The 18,788-nt window shown below is 39.2% G+C and overlaps 1 protein-coding gene across 1 annotated transcript in view; it reads left to right on the top strand.

The window, feature by feature from the left end:
- Nucleotides 1-18,788, top strand: part of ift88 (intraflagellar transport 88 homolog) — a 137,989-nt gene that overhangs the window by 40,233 nt on the left and 78,968 nt on the right. The window contains exons 9-14 of the mRNA XM_041199430.1: nt 2,243-2,347; nt 3,401-3,503; nt 7,567-7,681; nt 9,553-9,784; nt 17,759-17,829; nt 18,312-18,398. Coding sequence (XP_041055364.1) covers nt 2,243-2,347; nt 3,401-3,503; nt 7,567-7,681; nt 9,553-9,784; nt 17,759-17,829; nt 18,312-18,398 — 713 coding nt within the window. The remainder of the gene's footprint in view (nt 1-2,242; nt 2,348-3,400; nt 3,504-7,566; nt 7,682-9,552; nt 9,785-17,758; nt 17,830-18,311; nt 18,399-18,788) is intronic.

Below are 18,788 nucleotides of genomic sequence, written 5' to 3'. Positions count from 1 at the left end.
CACTCAGGCTGAGCCTCACCAAGCTTGTTTTCACCTTGACAATGACACCTGCCTCCTGTAAGACAAGATGTCCAATTTTCTCGTGGGAGGTGGAAACCTGGAATCAGGACCAAATCTGAGTGGCATTCCTGCCTCCGTCGCCAGGCTGCTGAGGACAGGGTTTTGTGGCCACTGGGGCCTTAATTGACCTCGAAGCTGGTTTGCTGCCCACTTTGGCAGACCCAAGGTGGGAGTGGAGGCTGTTCGCCTCTGGGAGTGGGCAGGTTAAAAGGTCTGCCTCCACTTCCATCCGTTCACAAAAACATTGGCCTGGATCTTCAGTTGGGTATGTGACAAACATTGAGCTGTATTGGTAAGGCTCAAAAGGTATATTTAAATTAATTTAAAAGAATTTCAAAAGCATGTTAAAATTTAGGTATATTCCCCCCACCCCCTGACCCTCCCATTCACCTTACCACCCCATCCCATCCCATCCCTCAATCTCCCACTCATACCCATCTTCTACCCATCCATATCTCTATCCCTTATCCACTTTATAAACATATGAAATCTTAAGTCCAATTATAAAATCTGTATTGCTTCCAAGAGCCCAAAAACCCCCCAAATAAACAATGTGACTCTTCGGAGTAGCTGTATAAACATGATCAAGAGTTAAATTGTTTATTTGGGGAATTTATGGGCTCTTGGATGCAAATGCTTTTTAAGGTGTTTATAAGCACTTGACAGTGTTGATACAGAGACTCTCAAGTATTTATAAATACATTAAAAGCCTGCATTGCATCCAAGAGCCCATAAATCCTCAAATAAATAATTTGGCCTCAGAAATGCTAATCTCAGCAGATGTCTAAACTGAAAGCATAAAAGTAGTCGAAAGTGCTTAAAAATTATTTACCTTCCCAACTCCATGCAGCTGATGGAAAATCCGAAAGCCGCAGAATCCCAGCCACCTTGCACAAAATCTAAGTGTCTGCTATCATGCACATTAGCTTGTTAATATGACCCGGGTTGTTTTGGGCCCACTCCCTCTCCCACCCTTGGGAAAAAGGTGGAGGGCTGAAGTGGAGGCAGATTTCCGACCAGCCGCTCAACGGCTGTTTATTTTGCAGACCAGCCTCTACTCCCATCTGATTTGCAACAGGAAGATTCCAGCCAAGGCATCCCAAAATGTTTCACTGATACAAAAATAACTGGATGTCAAACAGTACTAAAAGGAGAAAAGGAGGAGGCCAGAGGCGGTGATCCAAGGCATGATCAAAGCTACAGATTTGGAAGAGGCTTTTGAAAGATTCAAGAGAAATAGCAAGACAGTTGTTTATGTATCTTGCTTCCATTGCTCACACAATGTTTATCCACGCTTTTGTGACCTCCAAACTCAGTTACTTCAAAGCTCTCCTTGTTACCCAAAATTGCCTCTTACAAGAAGTAACCCATCCAAAATTTGCCAAATATACACTACCTGTCCTAATTACTTCTGTCCTTGCCAGTTTTATCTGGATCACTATCCCCAATGACATAGAGATATGGGGATAGTGTGGGGAAAAAGGCATTGAAGTGGATGATCAGCTTTGATTGTTTTGAATGGCGGAGCAGGCTTGATGGGCTGAATAGCCTACTCTTGCTCCTATGTTCCTAATGTATCTATTTCAATATAAAAGCAAAATGCTGCCAATGCTGGAAATCTGAAATAAAACAAAGTGCTGGAAATACTCAGCAAGGCTGGCAACATTTGTGGAGAGAGAAACAGTCAACATTTCGAGTCTAACATGATTCTTCTTTAGAACAATTCTGATCTTGATCACTTCTTGATCATGCCTTTAGTACCACTCTGAAACTTTATCTTACCACTGCATGATGTCCAGTTCTTTTTTGTCTCTCTGACATTGAGATACTTTGTTGCATTAAAAGTACTATACAAATGTAAATTATTCTGATTTGCCTGGCCCAGTATTAAGGTATCTCTCTTTTTAAAACAAAAAACATTTGTCGTTTCCTGGCTGAGATGCAATGGATGTCATTATCACCTGTATCTGCCAGTGCACCTCTATACCTGACTGAGTGGGAATATGCGAGTTAGCACTTAGACCAGACTATTTTAATTTTATTTTACCCAAGTGTTTGTTTGTAGTATTTAGTGTCTGTCCAATGAGAATTTCAAAAAGTGATGCATAGCATGTTGCATTTTCAGTAGTTTTCTTTGATTCAAACTTTTAAATTATGCATAATTCCTTTTGTACTGCTTAAGGCTCTGGAAAAAGCAAAGGAAGCAGGAAGAAAGGAGAGAATACTGGTGAGGCAGAGAGAGCAAACGTCATCTTCAGATCATATCAATCTGGATCTTACTTATTCAGTGAGTTGGATAACACATGACAGCCATTGCTCTGTGAGATGCTTTGAGAGATTAAAATCTGGATGAAGTATAACGCTTAACACTGATTACCAAAATATGGGTTTTCACTTTAGCGTGGCAGATAGAATAGGGCCAGTATGTTGCGACTTTCACTCTAGCATCATCTTGTGCTGGGGCCGATGGAGCATGCGTGACCTGATCAGTGTCATTTTGGAGTGGCCTCTACTGATCCCCAAGACTTTCTACTGCTTTCTCTCTCTCTCGCGCTTGCTCTCTCTCTCTCTCTCTCTCTCTCTGTCTTGCAACTTCCCTGCCTGACTTTCTCATTCGCTGCTCCCCCCCGCCTCTGGACTCTGTCACTCACCTCTTCCCTACCCCTGACTCTCTGACTTGCCGCTTCCCTCCCTGACTCTCTCACTTGCTGCTCCTCTGCCCGACTCTCTCATTCACCTCATTCCTGCCCCACTCTCCCACTCGCTGTTTACCTCCCCGATTCTCTCACTTGCTGTTTCTCTGATCAACTTTCCAGCTCGCTGCTTCCCTTCTTGACCCACCAGCTCGCAGTTCCTCTCGTTCCATCCCTCATTTCCTCCCTCTTGCTGCCCTTCTGAATCCTTACTTGCAGCAAGGGTTTGGGAGAGAAGCAGTGGGCAGGCAAGTGACAAAAGAGAGAGAGAATTGGTATGAGGGAGAGACAGCCTGTGGGAGAGTCAGTGAGTGGGAGGTGAGTAGAGAGAGTTAACATAATTCTTCTATATTTTAAAATTTATTATACTTTAATAGTTATCTCATTTACGAATATAGGAATTTAGGAATGTACACTGTTTCAATTTAGAGTATAATGTTTTAATTTTTTTCTGACAAGAGAGGCCTTATAGAACGTAACTATAGCTTTTACATTGGTTGTAAAGAGAGAATCTGATTAGCTTAAAGATTTCAGGAACGCGACTACAACTTTAAGTGAGGACTTACTGAGTAATGTTTTGAATTGATCCTATAGCAAAAATATTAAAATTGTACAGCTTTATTTTTAATTGTGTGTGTTTTCCTTAGGTACTTTTCAATTTAGCCAGCCAATATGCAGCTAATGACATGTATGCAGAAGCATTAAATACCTATCAAGTGATAGTAAAAAACAAGATGTTCAATAATGCAGGTAAGATTGAAGTATTGTACATTTAAAAAAAATATATAGATGGTTTATTGTTTTGAGCTGCATTTTATTTATCAGTAAGCATATGTTGGAAATATTGTGAATTTGTTCAGTTTTGAATCTAATGATAGATTACCTTTCATTATACTCTTGGAACCATTACTAAATATAATTAACTTTAACCATGGACATTTTAGAAAACAGTCTTCTCTGTTGCTGCTACGATATGTTGAGTGAAGTAATTTCCAGTAATTGGTGTCAGTGTATTATAAAGCTGACATAACATCAAATGCAAAAACAAAATACTGTGGTTGCTGGAAATCTGAAATAATAACAAAAAAATGTTGGAAGACTTAATATTTCAGGTCGATGACCTATCATCAGAGCAACACTTGGGCTGTAAATGGTTGAGCGCTTACTAAAATAAATATTTTTAAATTTTAAAAAGAAAAATCCAATGATACAAATTTTAATTAAAATAAAAATTGTTTGCAACTTTCAGGATATTAAGTAACCTGTTGCTCCTTAGATCACAGAAGTGATTGCAAGCAGTATATCCCTAAGATGTTAGTTTAGCAGGAGTTTGTGCAAATATAATTTTAATAAGACTAGAGCAACATATATAAGAACTTACATGCTTTTACAATGTTATTATTTGGGGCAAGATTTGCCACAGACAGATGTATTTCAATTTTTACTCAATGTCTGTTTGCCTGTATCACTTAAGAAACAAGAATAGCAAGAAAATAAAGTTGCACTATGAGACATGCAATAGTCCATGAAGTAATATGATATTTTTGAATTTTATCAGATTTGCATATTTTGGAAAGGGAGTGAAATTTTGACGATAGAAAACCCTATTTAATTTTTAGTGTGGATGGAATGATTTCAAGTTTGTGCTTGCAATAATTTCTGAACATCATTGATGGCAATAATTTCTGAACATCATTGATGGTTATTTTAGATGTTATTTGATCTCATCCTTTTTCATAAAGTAAATTCTGGTAGTAAAAAGTAAAGTTTAAAATTGGGTGATCAGAACTAATGATTTCAGTTACTGTGAGAAGAAGCTAATGGCTAACTTGAAATTAACCAGTTCAGTTTAGAAGTGGAGGAAAATCTTGATGGTCAAAAAGGGCTAAAGGACCTGCCGTGTAATTGTTAAGAATTCGATGGATGTTTGCTAAGGCGTCTGGTCTATGTAAATCACAATTTGTGAATACTTGTAGAGTTTCTTATGAATTTGAATACCATGTACAATGAACTTAAGTAGTATTAAGGATTTAACTATCTAGTAACCATAACATGTTCACCCTACAGTCTAAATGGGGTTAAATATTAATGAACAGAAGTTATGTATGTCATTAAAAGCTAATCCGTGAAAGCTTAATGTTTTATAAAAAGGCTCAAAGAATTTAAAAGCAAAGAAGCGCAGTTGTAATTATACATAGCGTTAGTCAAACTTCATTTGGAGTATTATGTTGCCGCCCTCAAAAGGAAGGATCTACTGCCCTTGAGAAAAACACTGGAACAAGTATAGGCTATTAAGCCCCTCAAAACTGTTCTATCATTAGATTTGATCATGGCTGTTCTATACCTCAACTCCATTAATTCGTCTTTGCTTCAGATCCTATGATACTCTTACCCAACAAAAATCTGTCAATTTCAGTTTTAAAGTTTTTAGTTGACCTAGTATTCATAGCCTTTTGGGAGAAAGAGGTCCATAATTCCATAATTTGTGTGAAAAAGTGTTTCCTGATTTCTTTATTCATTCACAGGATGTGGGCTTCGCTGGCTGGATTGCCCATTCCTAGCTGCCATTGTTAAGACACAGCAGTTGGTAAAGGTTGAGTTGTTTAAACCCCAGACAGAAACTTGAACAACTGTCATAACCTATATTTTCAATTGGTATATTTGATGCAGCTCTGAATTCAGGAATAAGACCACCTAGCCTCCAAAGCATTTTATATAAAACTAAATTAAACATTTGTTAATTTAACAATAAATTAAACATACACATGTCTACAAATTGCTACCATAATTTTTAAACAAATGCTCAAGTTAATCACTCCCAGGTAAATCTTCCAAGGCAACAGTAACCCATAAACTTTAAACAGACACCAGGCAAAGCATATTTGACCTCAAAAATTCAAAATGAGGTTCCTTGCAATCTAGTTCCTTTCCTGACACAGTTGTTGGCTTACAGGCTGGTCAAATCTTAAATGACTTACACGCACAAACTCCTTTCTGTTTATACCTAGCTTTTCCTTTGAATGTAAATTTTCCATTGTATCCTAGGCTTTTGACATCACATCTTCTAACAATAACATTTTTACCCCACTAATTTTATTAGTAATATAAACACATTGATTGATGTCTCCCAGCTAGGTGCAAGATTTCATCCATTCTTTTGAATGGTTTATTCAAAAATGCAAATTGCTCCCTTGACATCCATATTTCTAAACTTCTCCGTGTTTACCTTATTACCATTTCAAACCTACTTCTTTCTGTACATCAAAACACCCAGACTAGCTGGCTTTAATCTCACTAAGACACACACACAGATACACAAATAGACACCACTAAACCCTATTTGAAAAATAATTTCCAAATAATATTATAGACATTTATACCTCTTCATGACACCCTTGAGAAGGCCTGGCTCTGACCTTAAGATATGACAGCTTGTTTTGGATTCTCAACCAGAGGAAATGGTTCCTCTGTATTTACTATATTGAATCCCTTTATCATTTTAATAACCTAAATTCAATCACTGCTCAACGTTCTCAGCTAAAGAGAATACAAAGAACATTTGTGCAGCCTGTCCTCATAATTTTACCTTTTAACCTTTAGTATTGTTTTGGTGAATCTGCCCTGTGCCAAGGCCAGTATTGTTTGTCTTGAGGTTTGGTACCCAAAATTGAACATGGTAGCTCAGATGGAGTCTGACAAAGGCTTTGTACAACTGAAGTATCATTTCTTCATTTTTGAATTCCAACCCCCTTGAGATAAAAGTCAGTTGCTTTTTTGATTACTTTTTGCACCTGTGCACCAGCTTTTAATAGTTTGTATATGTACGGACATCAAAATCCACTTGTCCCACAGCTGCATGTCTGTCAACATTAAGTCAGTATTCTAATTTGTCTTTCTCAGATCCAAAGTGGATCACCTAACCCTTCCCTGCATTGAACTCCACCTGCCACAGTTTTGCCCACTCATTTACAGACATTCAAATTAGGAGCAGGAGTAGGTCAATCGGCCTCTTGAGCCTGCTCCTCCATTCAACAAGATCATGGCTGATCTGATTGTGGCCTCAATTTCACTTTTTTTCCTACCCCCTATACCCTTTGACTCCCTAGCCAATCAAGAATCTATTAAACTTGGTCTTAAAAATATTGTGGCCCTGCCTCCAATCCTCTCTGGGGAAGAGAGTTCTGCAGACTCTCGCACCACTGAAAGAAAAGCTTTCTCCTCATCTCCATCTTAAATGGGAGACCCCTTCATTTAGTCTGTCTATGCCCCTTTATAATCTTCTGCTTCCATCTGCACAAATTGCTAAGTTTCTTAACTAGTGCTGTCTGCAAACTTGGATATACAACTCTTTATTTCCTCCTCCAGCTGAGTAATACATATAATGGAAAGCTGAAGTCAAGCAGCCACTCAGAGGTTGATATGAACCTGGTATGAAAGGTCTTAACTCTGAGTAAGTTTGGGTTGTGCTCCCTGGAGAGGAGGAAGCTCCAGAACAAGAATACAATATCTTAGAATTTGTACTAAAACGTTCAGAAGTGAATCCAGAAAAAATATTCAAAATTCAGAAATACACTACCTCAGATATATTATCAGCTGAAATGTTTAAAAGAGAGATAGATGTTTACTTGGGAAATAAGGATATTAAGCGACTGGGGAAATGACTGGAACTTGGATCAAGAAGAGTGGTTAATAACTTCATTGGCTGAATGGCTTATTCCTATTGCTAAGTTTCTATAAGTGAAATATTTCAATATCCTTGCTTCTATGGAAGAGCTTTAATAAAAGTGTTTTTAAAACGTTACTTTACTGGTAGGTCGGCTGAAGGTAAATATGGCAAATATTTACTTCAAGCAAAGAAATTATCCTAAGGCAATAAAATTTTATCGAATGGCATTGGATCAGATATCAAGTTCCCATAAGGAGATGAGGTGGGTGTTAGTAGAACTATTATGGTGAAGCAGCTTCTTTCCCTCACCTACACAAAAAAAGTTGTAAGTGTATACTATGACAATTTTTTTTCAATTTTTCTGCTCTTTCCCTACATCAGTAAGTGTTGGCAGGTTATTTGACTGTGGAGATTATTGCAGCGAAGCTGAACACTGTTCTAATCAAACAGTGCTCCTCAGCAGAGGTTACCTTACCAAATAGCAATCAGAAGATGGAACCCTGGTCTCTTATTTTTTATTCTTTGTAGCCCAAAGTGTTGAGGCCAAATTGTAATGCCTCAGCTGTTGCCTTAGTTGAGATAAGCTAAATCAGCACAATCCTGAAATTAAACCTCACACCTTCTGATCTGTATGACTTTGTGGCAGTTTCACTCTCCTTCAAACCTACCTCTTTGAGCCAATACAGAGGTTGGGCCAGTGTCAAATTTTGTTTCTGTGAAGCATCTTGGAATGTTTTTGCTACATTAAAGGCTCTTTATAAATACAATAATTGTTTCTTTTGTAACATTGCATGGTTCCATTCCTGCTTTCAGCCCATCTGTTTGACCGAACGTTTGGTCACCCTTCTGATATCTTCTACTCTGGCTTGACATTCATTTTTATCTGATTATGCCTCTGTAAAGCACCTTGGGAAATTTTTCTCTTTTAAAGATGCCATAAGAATACAATTTATAAGATTCCCACTCCTGACAAATTTTAGATGGTAGTTCCCAAAGCCTACATTATGTATTATCTTGCACCAGGGAATGGAGTTTAGCACAAGTATAAGGTCTGTCCCATTGCCTATCACTTAGCTAAAGCATGTAGATGTCGATCAACAGTTAAGAAGAAATTGCATTTATATGCATTGAGAAGCTAAGCAACTGAAAGTAACAATACATATTATAGATGCTGCAATGAGTGGAATATCTACCTTATACTTCATTTTGCAGTTGATTTTGGGAAATAGATTAAGTAAAGGATAAATAGTAGGCACAAGCTGGGTATGATGCTAGTCTGTTGGATGAACCTGTGCAAATTAAATTTGTTTTATTTGTTGTGGCATACTCAGTGCATGCCAGAATTTTTTATATCTATGAATTTCTGAGTATATTTATGAAATTGAGGTGCCAAAGGTATTTTTTTTTCTTAAAAGGATCCTAAGTTAACATTTAAAGGTGTTGAACGTAACTGGCCCAGAAAATCTGCACTTAAGTGTTTATTGTAAGAATACATGATGCTAGTGTGTTTTATTGGTGACCATGGGATTGTTATAATATTCAAGTAGTTTTAAGGAGTACCTTAAAGAAGGAGAGAGAAAGGAAGCAGGGTTTAAACAGGGAAGTCCAGAGTTTAGGGTGTAGCCAGCAGAAGGCATCTCCATCAATGTTGGAATAATTAAGATCAGGGAAGGGCAAGAGACGAAAATTAGAGAACTGCAGCTATCTCGGGGTCGTGGGGCTGGAGGAAGTAGCATAGTGGTAATGTTACTGGACCAGTAATCTGGAGGCCTGGACTAATGCTCCACAGGTCTTAGTTCAAATAGCACCTGGGGGAATTTTAAATTCAATTAATTAACAAATCTGGAATAAAATATTAATCATAATGAAATTAGAATCTGAAAAGGAAGGATGTCCAGAGTCATGGTGAGAAGGCAGAGAAATGGCACTAGGTGAATTGCTCATTCAGAGAGCTGGCGCAGACATGATGGGTTAAATGGCCTCCTGTGTTGTAACAATTCTCTGATTCTGTAAAAATTCTTATTCTTTGTCTCTTACGAGGTATAGAATGTAATACTGAAGGCTAATTTAATATTGAATGTCAGCTGCTCATATCTTTTTTTCTTTTTATCAAATTTTTCTCTGTTTAAACAGGATTAAAATAATGCAGAACATTGGTGTTGTATTTGTCAAAATGGGACAGTACTCTGATGCTATCACCTCATTTGAGCATATTATGAGTGAAAGCCCAAATTTAAAAACCAGTTTTAACCTCATTCTGTGCTACTTTGCTATTGGTGATCGTGAAAAGATGAAGAAAGCATTCCAGAAGTTGATAGTGGTCCCACTTGGTATTGATGAAGATGACAAATACATTCCTCCTAATGTAAGTAAATTAAGAATTAAATGACAAGGTAGCAGTGCACTCTGATTATATGTGTAAACTTACTAGGAATGTATTATTTATGTTTGTAAAAATATGACCTTATTTCTGGTATAAAAGTCAAAATTAATGTGAAGAACAAAGAAAACCGTAACAATTAAGTGTCTCCTCATTTACTATTTATTCAAGATTTTAACTTAGGATACTTGTCTTAGTTATTTTTAATAATTGATATTACAGTAATACTAATTTGGTTGATATCTATCGAGCTAGTAACTTCTACACAATTTTCTTATGAACTTTCATTGTTGACACACAAAGTATTAACAAAATCACTTATCAAAATTTTTTAGAGGTCACTTTAAAGAAATTACACTTGCTTTATGAATCATCTAATACTTTTACATATTTGTCAATACAATACAGTTTACTGTTGACAGTTCAGTCACATTTTGCACCAAAAATTCAAATTATCCAGTAATTCTAATTAGACAACATAAATAACACACAAAGATAGGAATTTGGTGTTCTAGAAATGGTCAGATAATTTAAGTTAAACAACTATGTGTATACAGCATATATCTAGAAGTTAAAATGCTGTTGTGGTGCTGATGATGTCATCAGGCCTTAACTTTCCAATGTAAAGTAGACTCATGCCTACTTGAGGCAGGCACCTTTCCCATGCCTGTGCTATGATAAGTTAAGTTGGTGAAGGGTGGAAACACATTAGGAATGTGTGCAACCCCTCCCACCATCTGAACCAGTGACTCGCATTGCTCCTGCCAGTTGGAGAGTTGTTTAAAACTTACCCATATGTTATAAGTTTGTGTGTCCCTGCCCTTTAAAGCATACCCTCTGACTTTCCCTTTGTGAAGCTGCAGGATGCCTACTAATATACATGAGAGGGAGATAGATGTGGTCTGAAACTAGAGGACGTGGCAGTCAGTGATTTTGACACAAATTCACATTACTGATTTTGGAAGTCTTGCTATGGATTTATTGGTGTCTGCACAGTTGATTAAATGGTGCCAGTTTAGATTAATTAGATCATCCTTTGAGACCCAGTTCCTTTTCTTATAACAGCTGTTGAAGTGCATTTGTTTCACAGATCATTGTATTTACGTTTCAAAACAAACCCTTACTGCTCATTTGATAAGTTAATTTGAGCTCTGTGTATACCAAGTTTAGAATCATTGAGTGACTTGATCCTGCAATCCTGAGTGGTGATGCACTTTATTTTGGTTGCTCTAGTCTGTTACTTAAGTTACAATGGAAAAGAAAGGAGCATGTTTATTTACTGGTTTCCTTTCCTCTTGTCATTGACTCATGCCCTCGAGATGCAAAACATAGGATAAAAGGGCAGAGTACTTTCTATTGCTGTCAAAATTTGCCTGGATCCAGTTGCTATTGGACAGGCTGTTTATTCATGCCATTCTTAGCCTCCTTTAAATATCCTTTGAGGTGATGAATAAGTACATGGTAGATATTGGACGTTTCATGTGAGTTTATTTCTCTTTTCTAATCAGTATGAGGCTTAGAGATCTATGTTGATATTGTTTTGTTAGTAAATCTATTCTATTCTTCTCCAACACCGCCCCACCAACCCCTAAGGAATGTAATTTGTACAATTGACATTTTATCAGCTCCTATTTTTGATAGTTCATTCTTCTTCTTATGTACACATTATTTCTTATGCTTTTTGTTTTTTTCACATTGAATGTATATTGCAGGCTGGGTTTTATGGGTGCTGTGTTCCCTGCCCCCACCCTGAATATAAAGTCAGTCTGGAGTGTGCCCTTGAAAAGCTGGCAGCCGCTCAGCCATTTTACACTCAGAGTGTTAATTAGCTCAGGGCGAGACTTCTTCTCCCATCTGGGGAGTTCACAACGACTTTCTCTCCCTCCCGAGTTCCCAGTGTCCCCAGTTTCACAGTGATTCTTCAACCATGCCAGAGTTCAATGACAATCTTTTTCGCTCAAGTGCACAGTGGCACTTATTTGATGATGATGCTCTTCTTTCCCTGAATATGCAAAGATGCCTTTTTTTTTTGCACACAGCAGTTTCAAAAGATTCTTCTCATTTTCTTCTGTTCATATTGAAAAACTCTAGTTTCCCTCCAGTTCGCAGACAGGCTTCTCTTTTTCCTACTTAATAGGGACATCCTCTTTTCCAGTATGCTCTTTTACCATCCAACTCCTGCTGTTGCTGCTTTCTTCAGCAATGTCTTATAGATCAATGCAGTAACGCAAGCTACCTTCATTCAACATTGCTTCAGGCCATTATCTTTCTTTCTACTGGAATTTGTTTCTGAAGGTCAAATCCTGGAGAGGTTCAAGATCATTAAAACTGAGTTATAGTGGGAGCAACCTGAATGTTATGGAGGTTGTTTAATTTGCAGATGCTTTTCATTTACAAGCACAAACTTAGCCATAAAGCCTCCAATGACTTACTATAAAACATGCATGGCTGATATTTTTCTGACAACCATTTTTACTCTGATAAGCATACAGATTTGTCTTGGAGTAATTTATGGCACAGAACCTGGCTATTCAGCCCATTGTGTCCATGCCGGCTCTCTGTGGAGCAATCCAGTCAGCCCCACTCCCCCATTTAATCCCAGTCGCCCTGCAGGTTTATTTCCTTCAAGTGCCCATCCAATTTCCTTTTGAAATCATTCATTGTTTCCGCTTACCCCACCCTCATGGGCAGTGGTTCCAGGTCATTATCTCTCTGTGTAAGAAAAAAAAGTTCTTTTTTCAGATTCCCACTGCATCTCTTGCCTAAAACCATTAATCTGTGCCACTTAGCCCTTTTACTGTCAGCTAATGAGTGCAGTTTTTCCTGGTCTACCTTGTCCAAATCCTGTGCAGTTCCATCAAATGCCTCCTCAATCTCCATTGCTCCAAGGAGAACAACCCCTGCTTTTTCAACCTGTTTCATATACTGGTGGCATGGTTGCTGGCTTCTGGTTTGTGTGGCCTATCTTTTCTAGAGAGATTGTAGTTACTTCAAACTGGTTTAGTAACACTATATTTAAGATAGGTTACAGAGTAGATGTTTCTCCTGAGTACAGACTGTTCCATCCTTTCTCCTGAATGTCTAGCATGATGTCACTGTTACATCATCATGCATTATCATAATTATTCTATTAACCCATTACACTACACCTCCCCCCAAATATTCTATCAGCTTTCTAACAATGATGTTTAAACTATTTACGTTGCATTTCTGTAACTTCCTTTTACTGCTACAGACTCTACCCTACTCCTACTCTTTTTCCCACCAGTCCCTGTTGTAAGGGATTTTTAAAAATTCATTTATGGGATGCGGTCTTTGCTGGCTGGGTCAGCATTTATTGCCCATCCCCAGTTGCCCTTGAGAAGGTGGTGGTGAGCTGCCTTCTTGAACCACTGCAGTCTATGTGGTGTAAGTACACCCACACTGCTCTTAGGAAGGGAGTTCCAGGATCTTGACCCAAGGGCAGTGAAGGAATGGCAATATATTTTCAAGTCAGGATGGTGAGTGACTTGGAGGGGAACTTCCAGGTGGTGGTGTTCCCTTCTATCTGCTGCTCTTGTCCTTCTAGATGGTAGTAGTCATGGATTTGGAAGGTGCTGTCGAAGGAGCCTTGGTGAATTCCTGCAGTGTATCTTTCAGTCTCCCACAGTGTTCCTGGCTCTTTGAGAAGATGCCTTGGAGACATGTGGGCATTCCTCTTTGGAGGACATCATCAACAGCCAAATGGGACAGCAGGTTTGCAGGACTGCTGATAACTGGAGTGTAGACTTCAGGACCACGGAACAGTAAGGACTATGAATCCTTTTCAAAGAAAGACTGATCCAAGAGAGAAGACTAAAGGATATCAACACTTGAACTCTCTTGGCCTAGAAGAGAAGAAATTAGGACTCTCATGAATCTTTTGCTCCCTTGAAACACACTGGGGAAAGACCTGTGAAGACAAAGGATCTTCAACTTGAATGAAGATTTTCACAGCCTTACGATTCACTGCTGCATTGAGGATGAGAAAGGTATTGATGATCTAAGATTCTAATGAACCTAGGCGACGAGAAGAAGAACAACAAAATTCCTTTAAGTATTGCAGGAAACGAAGAGATGATTTCCAGATGACATTTCGGAAAGAACGTTCTCTTTCTGTGGGTAGTGGTAACATTGTTGCACTTTTCTTTGTGTAAGGCTGCTCCACCGTGGGCAATAGGAAGAATTTTGGAGGATAAGATGATAAGACACCACCATTTTCTACAATTTGATGAATCTCTAAGATGATATGAAGATGAATTTCCTGATCAGGATTCTGAAGCTGTAGAAGCTCAATTCTGCCTCTGCTTCTGTGCTGAAGGACAGCTCTGGTGGGAGGATTTTAAGTTGAGACTGAAATGTGGGTGTCAATTCACTTTCACTCATGGAAACAGATACTACGAATTCTTTGGCAGTGTGATCTTCAATGGACTCGAGCATGGAATCAAGCATGTTGTTCTCCCTGGACAACTCTTCACTTTTAACCAGCGATATACAAGGCATTGCATTGGTAGGTTCAGTGGGACAAAGATCTGAATGCTGCTCAGCCTTAGTAAACATAGCTGGCTCCACAAAAAAATCAACAGAGACTTCATATAGCTCAGCTGTAGATTGGAATAGTGATCCAACCTCTAGCACCTCACCCTCCAACAGATCACTCAGTGCTACAACAGCTTCTTTCTCATTACCTTCTTCTGGAAAGAACCAATCCCAGGCCCAAAAGGTCGTCTTGCAGATGGCCACTGTCTGCTGCAGTGCATTTGTATCTGCCACCTCTGGCCTAGCTTCATAAAAAAACTGAGAGATCCATGACCTCGTTATTTGCCCGGGGTCTAGTAAATGGTTTCTTTCTGTTGGGGAGGAAATCGCTGTTCAATTAATAGATCTCACCAACTGGTGTAGGCTGGAATTCCACTGGTTCGATATAAAACTTCTGAAATTCTTCCATGAAAGGTATCAAGCTGTCTAAATGCAGGTCGTCATTTGGTTTTTCAAGAATTCCCAGTAGTATGTCAACATCTCCACTCAATAAAGATATGCTTTGATTGTGAACAACATAGAGAGAGTCAACGATCTATCATCCCTTGTAGCAAAGAAGGACGATTAGCTGCCCTTTTTTTGGACGGCTTGTACCACCTGGACCTTGCAATTTAATATTTGATGGGTGGAGGAATACTGACTGAAGCAAGTCCAGATGACCAGCTAATATGTTAACGCCAGCTCCAGTGTCAATTTTCAAGTTGGTGACAAAGCCTTTAACTTCCACCGTAACTGATCAATAATCCTGATTTACTTCCCCTAGAAACTTGAATTTTGTCTGTCATTGTTTCCAATTTCTTGGATGGAGTGCATATCATAAATATTCTCTTGTCTTCTTCCTCTATTAAAGTTGTTGGAATAACAGAAGTGCTTGAAATGTCCAGTCTTCCCGCACTGGAAGCACTCTGTGCCTCTGCTGGGCAATCTTTGTGTCTGTGCTGTTTCTTTGCACCATAGCGTAAGCATCTTAAGATAGTTGCTGTGGGGTTTCCTGCCATTTTGCACATTTTGGTGGGCTTTTGAATGAGTGGGGCTGCCGCCCTGGAGCCTACCCAATTAACTGAGTCATCTAGAGCCCCTGTATCACAATAGATTAAAGCCCGATTTAGTTCTGAGTTTGGCCTGCTTAATGTACTGAACTGCTTGATCAGGTATCGTTTCAGGGTTCCTTCCAGAGTGAGATGTGCATTGAGCACTTTTAATGCAGTTTGGAAGTCTGTAGAGGTCTCTTCTACCCCCTGTCTCAAGAGGACGTAGTCAGTGGCCGGTCCTATGGTGTAAAGGAGTAAACTAACCTGGTGCTGCTACTCTTTACTGTGCAATCCTGTGTTGCTTGATACAAGAGGAAGTTTTTTTATCCAAAATTCCTAACTCTGGCCTCTCTGTGAGTCTTTGAGGCCTTTGAACTGCTGCAGAAATGGCAGTGACTGTTTGGTGCTGTCATTGCTACCACTTTCCAGTTGGCCGCCTTCGATATGTTTGTAGATTTTTCCTACTATCAGGTTTTCTTGCACTTTCTTGCTATGGTCCTGTCAGTGGCACTAATCCTTCATTTAGGTTGATGTCACCATGGCTCTACCATGATCATACACTGGTGGCATGGTTGCTGGCTTCTGGTTTGTGTGACCTATTTTATCTAGAAGAGACCGTAGTCAGTCTGGTCATTACTTCAAACTGGTTTATTAACACAATGTATAAGATAGATTACAAAGTAGGTATGTCTTTCATGAGTAGAGACGGTTCCATCCTCTCTCCCAAGTATCTAGCACTTGAATGTTGATGTCACTGTTACGTCCTGGACTATACCACTCATTGTCATAACTATTCTAATAACCTGTTACCCGTTGTAATTAAAATTGCCCATCCCAAGAACCATTCTGGTAAATCTCTTCTGCATTCTCTGAAGGACCCTTGCATCCTTCCTAAAATATTGTGACCAGATCTGGACGCAATACTCTAGTCATAGCTGCAACTGCAGGTTAGAGACTGGGTATTCTGCAGAGAGTAACTCACCTGATTCCCCAAAGCCTGTCCACCATTTACAAGGCACAAGTCAGAAGGGAGATGGAATACTCCCCACTTATCTGGATGAATGCAGCTCTAACAACACTCAAGAGTCTCAACACCATCCAGGACAAAACAACCTGCTTGATTGGCACCTGATCCACCACCTTAAACATTCTCTCTGTTCACCACCGATGCACCGTTGCAGCAGTGTTTGCCATCTACAAGATGCACTGCAGCAACCCACCAAGGCTCCTTCAACAGTAACTTCTAAACCTGTGACATTTACCATCTAGAAGGACAAGGGCAGCAGATGCATGGGAACACCACCACCTGCAAGTTCCCCTTCAAGTCACATACCATCCTGACTTGGAACTATATCGCCATTCCTTCACTGTCGCTGGGTCAAAATCCTGGAACTCCCTTCCAACAGTGCTGTGACTCCCTTCCAACAGTGCTGTGGGTGTTCCTACAACACATGGGCTACAGTGGTTCAAGAAGGCAGCACACCACCACCACCTTCTCAAGGGCAATTAGGATAGGCCATAAATGTTAGCCTAGCCAGTGACACCCACATCCCATGAACAAATTTTTAAAAAAACTCTAGTTTTGGCCTAACCAGAGCTTTATAATGGTTAAGCATAACTTCCCTACTTTTGTACTTAATGCCTCTACTTATGAAGCCCAAGATCCCATATGCTTTACTAGCTACACTCTCAATATGACCTGCCTTCAAAGCATATGTCACCTTCTTTGTCTTTAATAGGATCCATTCCACTTCTAACTACCCCATTACTATTTACATGCCAATAGAAGATTTTTGAGTTCCTTTTTATGTGGACAACTATGCTATTCTCATATTTTCTCCTTGCTGGCCTTATTTTCTTCTTCATCTCCTTTCTCAACCTATTGTATTTGACCTGGTTCTCATTTGAAGAATTCACTTGATATACATCATACACCCTCTTTTTTTTGTTTCAGTATAACCTCTATTTTCTTCGTCATTCCATGGAGCCCTGATTTTGGTTCCCCTTGTTGGAATGCCCTTGTTGGAATGTACCTAGCTAGTACCTGAAGCATGTCTTCCTTAAAAATCATCCATTGTTCCCTTACAGTTCTTCCCGTCAGTCTTTGGTTCCATTTTACCCTGGCTAGATCCCTTATCATCAGCCCTCTTCCAGTCTAGACATTGTACTTTATATAATTCCTTGCTTTTCTCCATCACTAGTCTAAATTTTATGATATGATGATCTCGGTTACCCAAGTGTTCCCCCACAGACACTTCGTCCACTTGGCCCACTCATTTCCCACACAGATCCAGGAATGCTATAGATGTAATAGAATAATTTTTGTTTCAAAGTGAACCTGTCTCATTGCAAATTATTTCTAATTTTTTAGGATGATCCACATATGAATCTGGTGATAGAAGCCATCAAGAATGACCCACTCAGACAAATGGAACGAGAACGGTAGTATACATCTGCTGTTTTGAAAATAACGTGCCACTTGTTAAATTTGCACTTCTGGAGCACCAAGTTATCTCTGTGAACCTTTAAACTTCAAACAATCTGCAACAAGGGTGGCATTTCAATGTTTTTTAAGTCACATGTTCCATATGCTAATAATTAACTACTTGATATTCCTTAGAAAGCAGATCACAGGGCCTGTTATCAATGTTGATTTTTCTTATACTTCTATCCCAATACTGTATCCCTGTGGAGAAATCATGTAGCTAATTTTTTGATATGAGTACAGCGAAGCAGACTTTTTCAAATATCAAATTCTTGCCATTAAATAATGTTTTCATTGATCTGCTTTTAGAGGAATTATTCATAACATTTTGAAAAATACCTGATAGGGAACCATTTTGATGTATACTACAACTGTGTTAAGGATTCTATTACAAAGACAAAAGTAACCAATTAGGTTCCATATATGTTTAATTCTGCAGGAAAGCAATGGCAGAGAGATTTATTATGACAGCAGCTAAGTTGATAGCACCCGCAATTGAAGCATCTTTTGCAGCTGGATATGACTGGTGAGAGTTAATTTGGATTAATACAGCAACTCTGGACAGACTGTCTTAATCAAGTAACTTAAAGGAAACATTACATTAAGAAGCCCTGAGCAGGATAATTGGTTGGGATTTTATGCTAAGCTGGATCCCCACCACCCTGGGGTAAATGTCGGGGTGTCTGGGGGTGGTGGTGGTGGTGGGTGCAGCAGGTCCACACCAGTGGCTTGCCCCGCAGCTATTTAATGGTCAGTGGGCTGTTAAGTGACTTGAGATGATACTCCCACTGCCCGCAACCCTTACCTCTTCTGGGAAGAAAGCCCTGCCTCCAAAAGCTGTTGGTCAATCAAATGGCTGGCAGCTGTCTGGTTCCACAGCACCGCTGGAACTGCTTCCAGCCCCCAATGGTAACTG

The sequence above is a fragment of the Carcharodon carcharias genome, chromosome 11 (genome assembly GCF_017639515.1).
Source record: "Carcharodon carcharias isolate sCarCar2 chromosome 11, sCarCar2.pri, whole genome shotgun sequence".
Taxonomy (NCBI): Eukaryota; Metazoa; Chordata; class Chondrichthyes; order Lamniformes; family Lamnidae; genus Carcharodon; species Carcharodon carcharias.
This window is presented reverse-complemented; position numbering and strand designations above follow the sequence as displayed.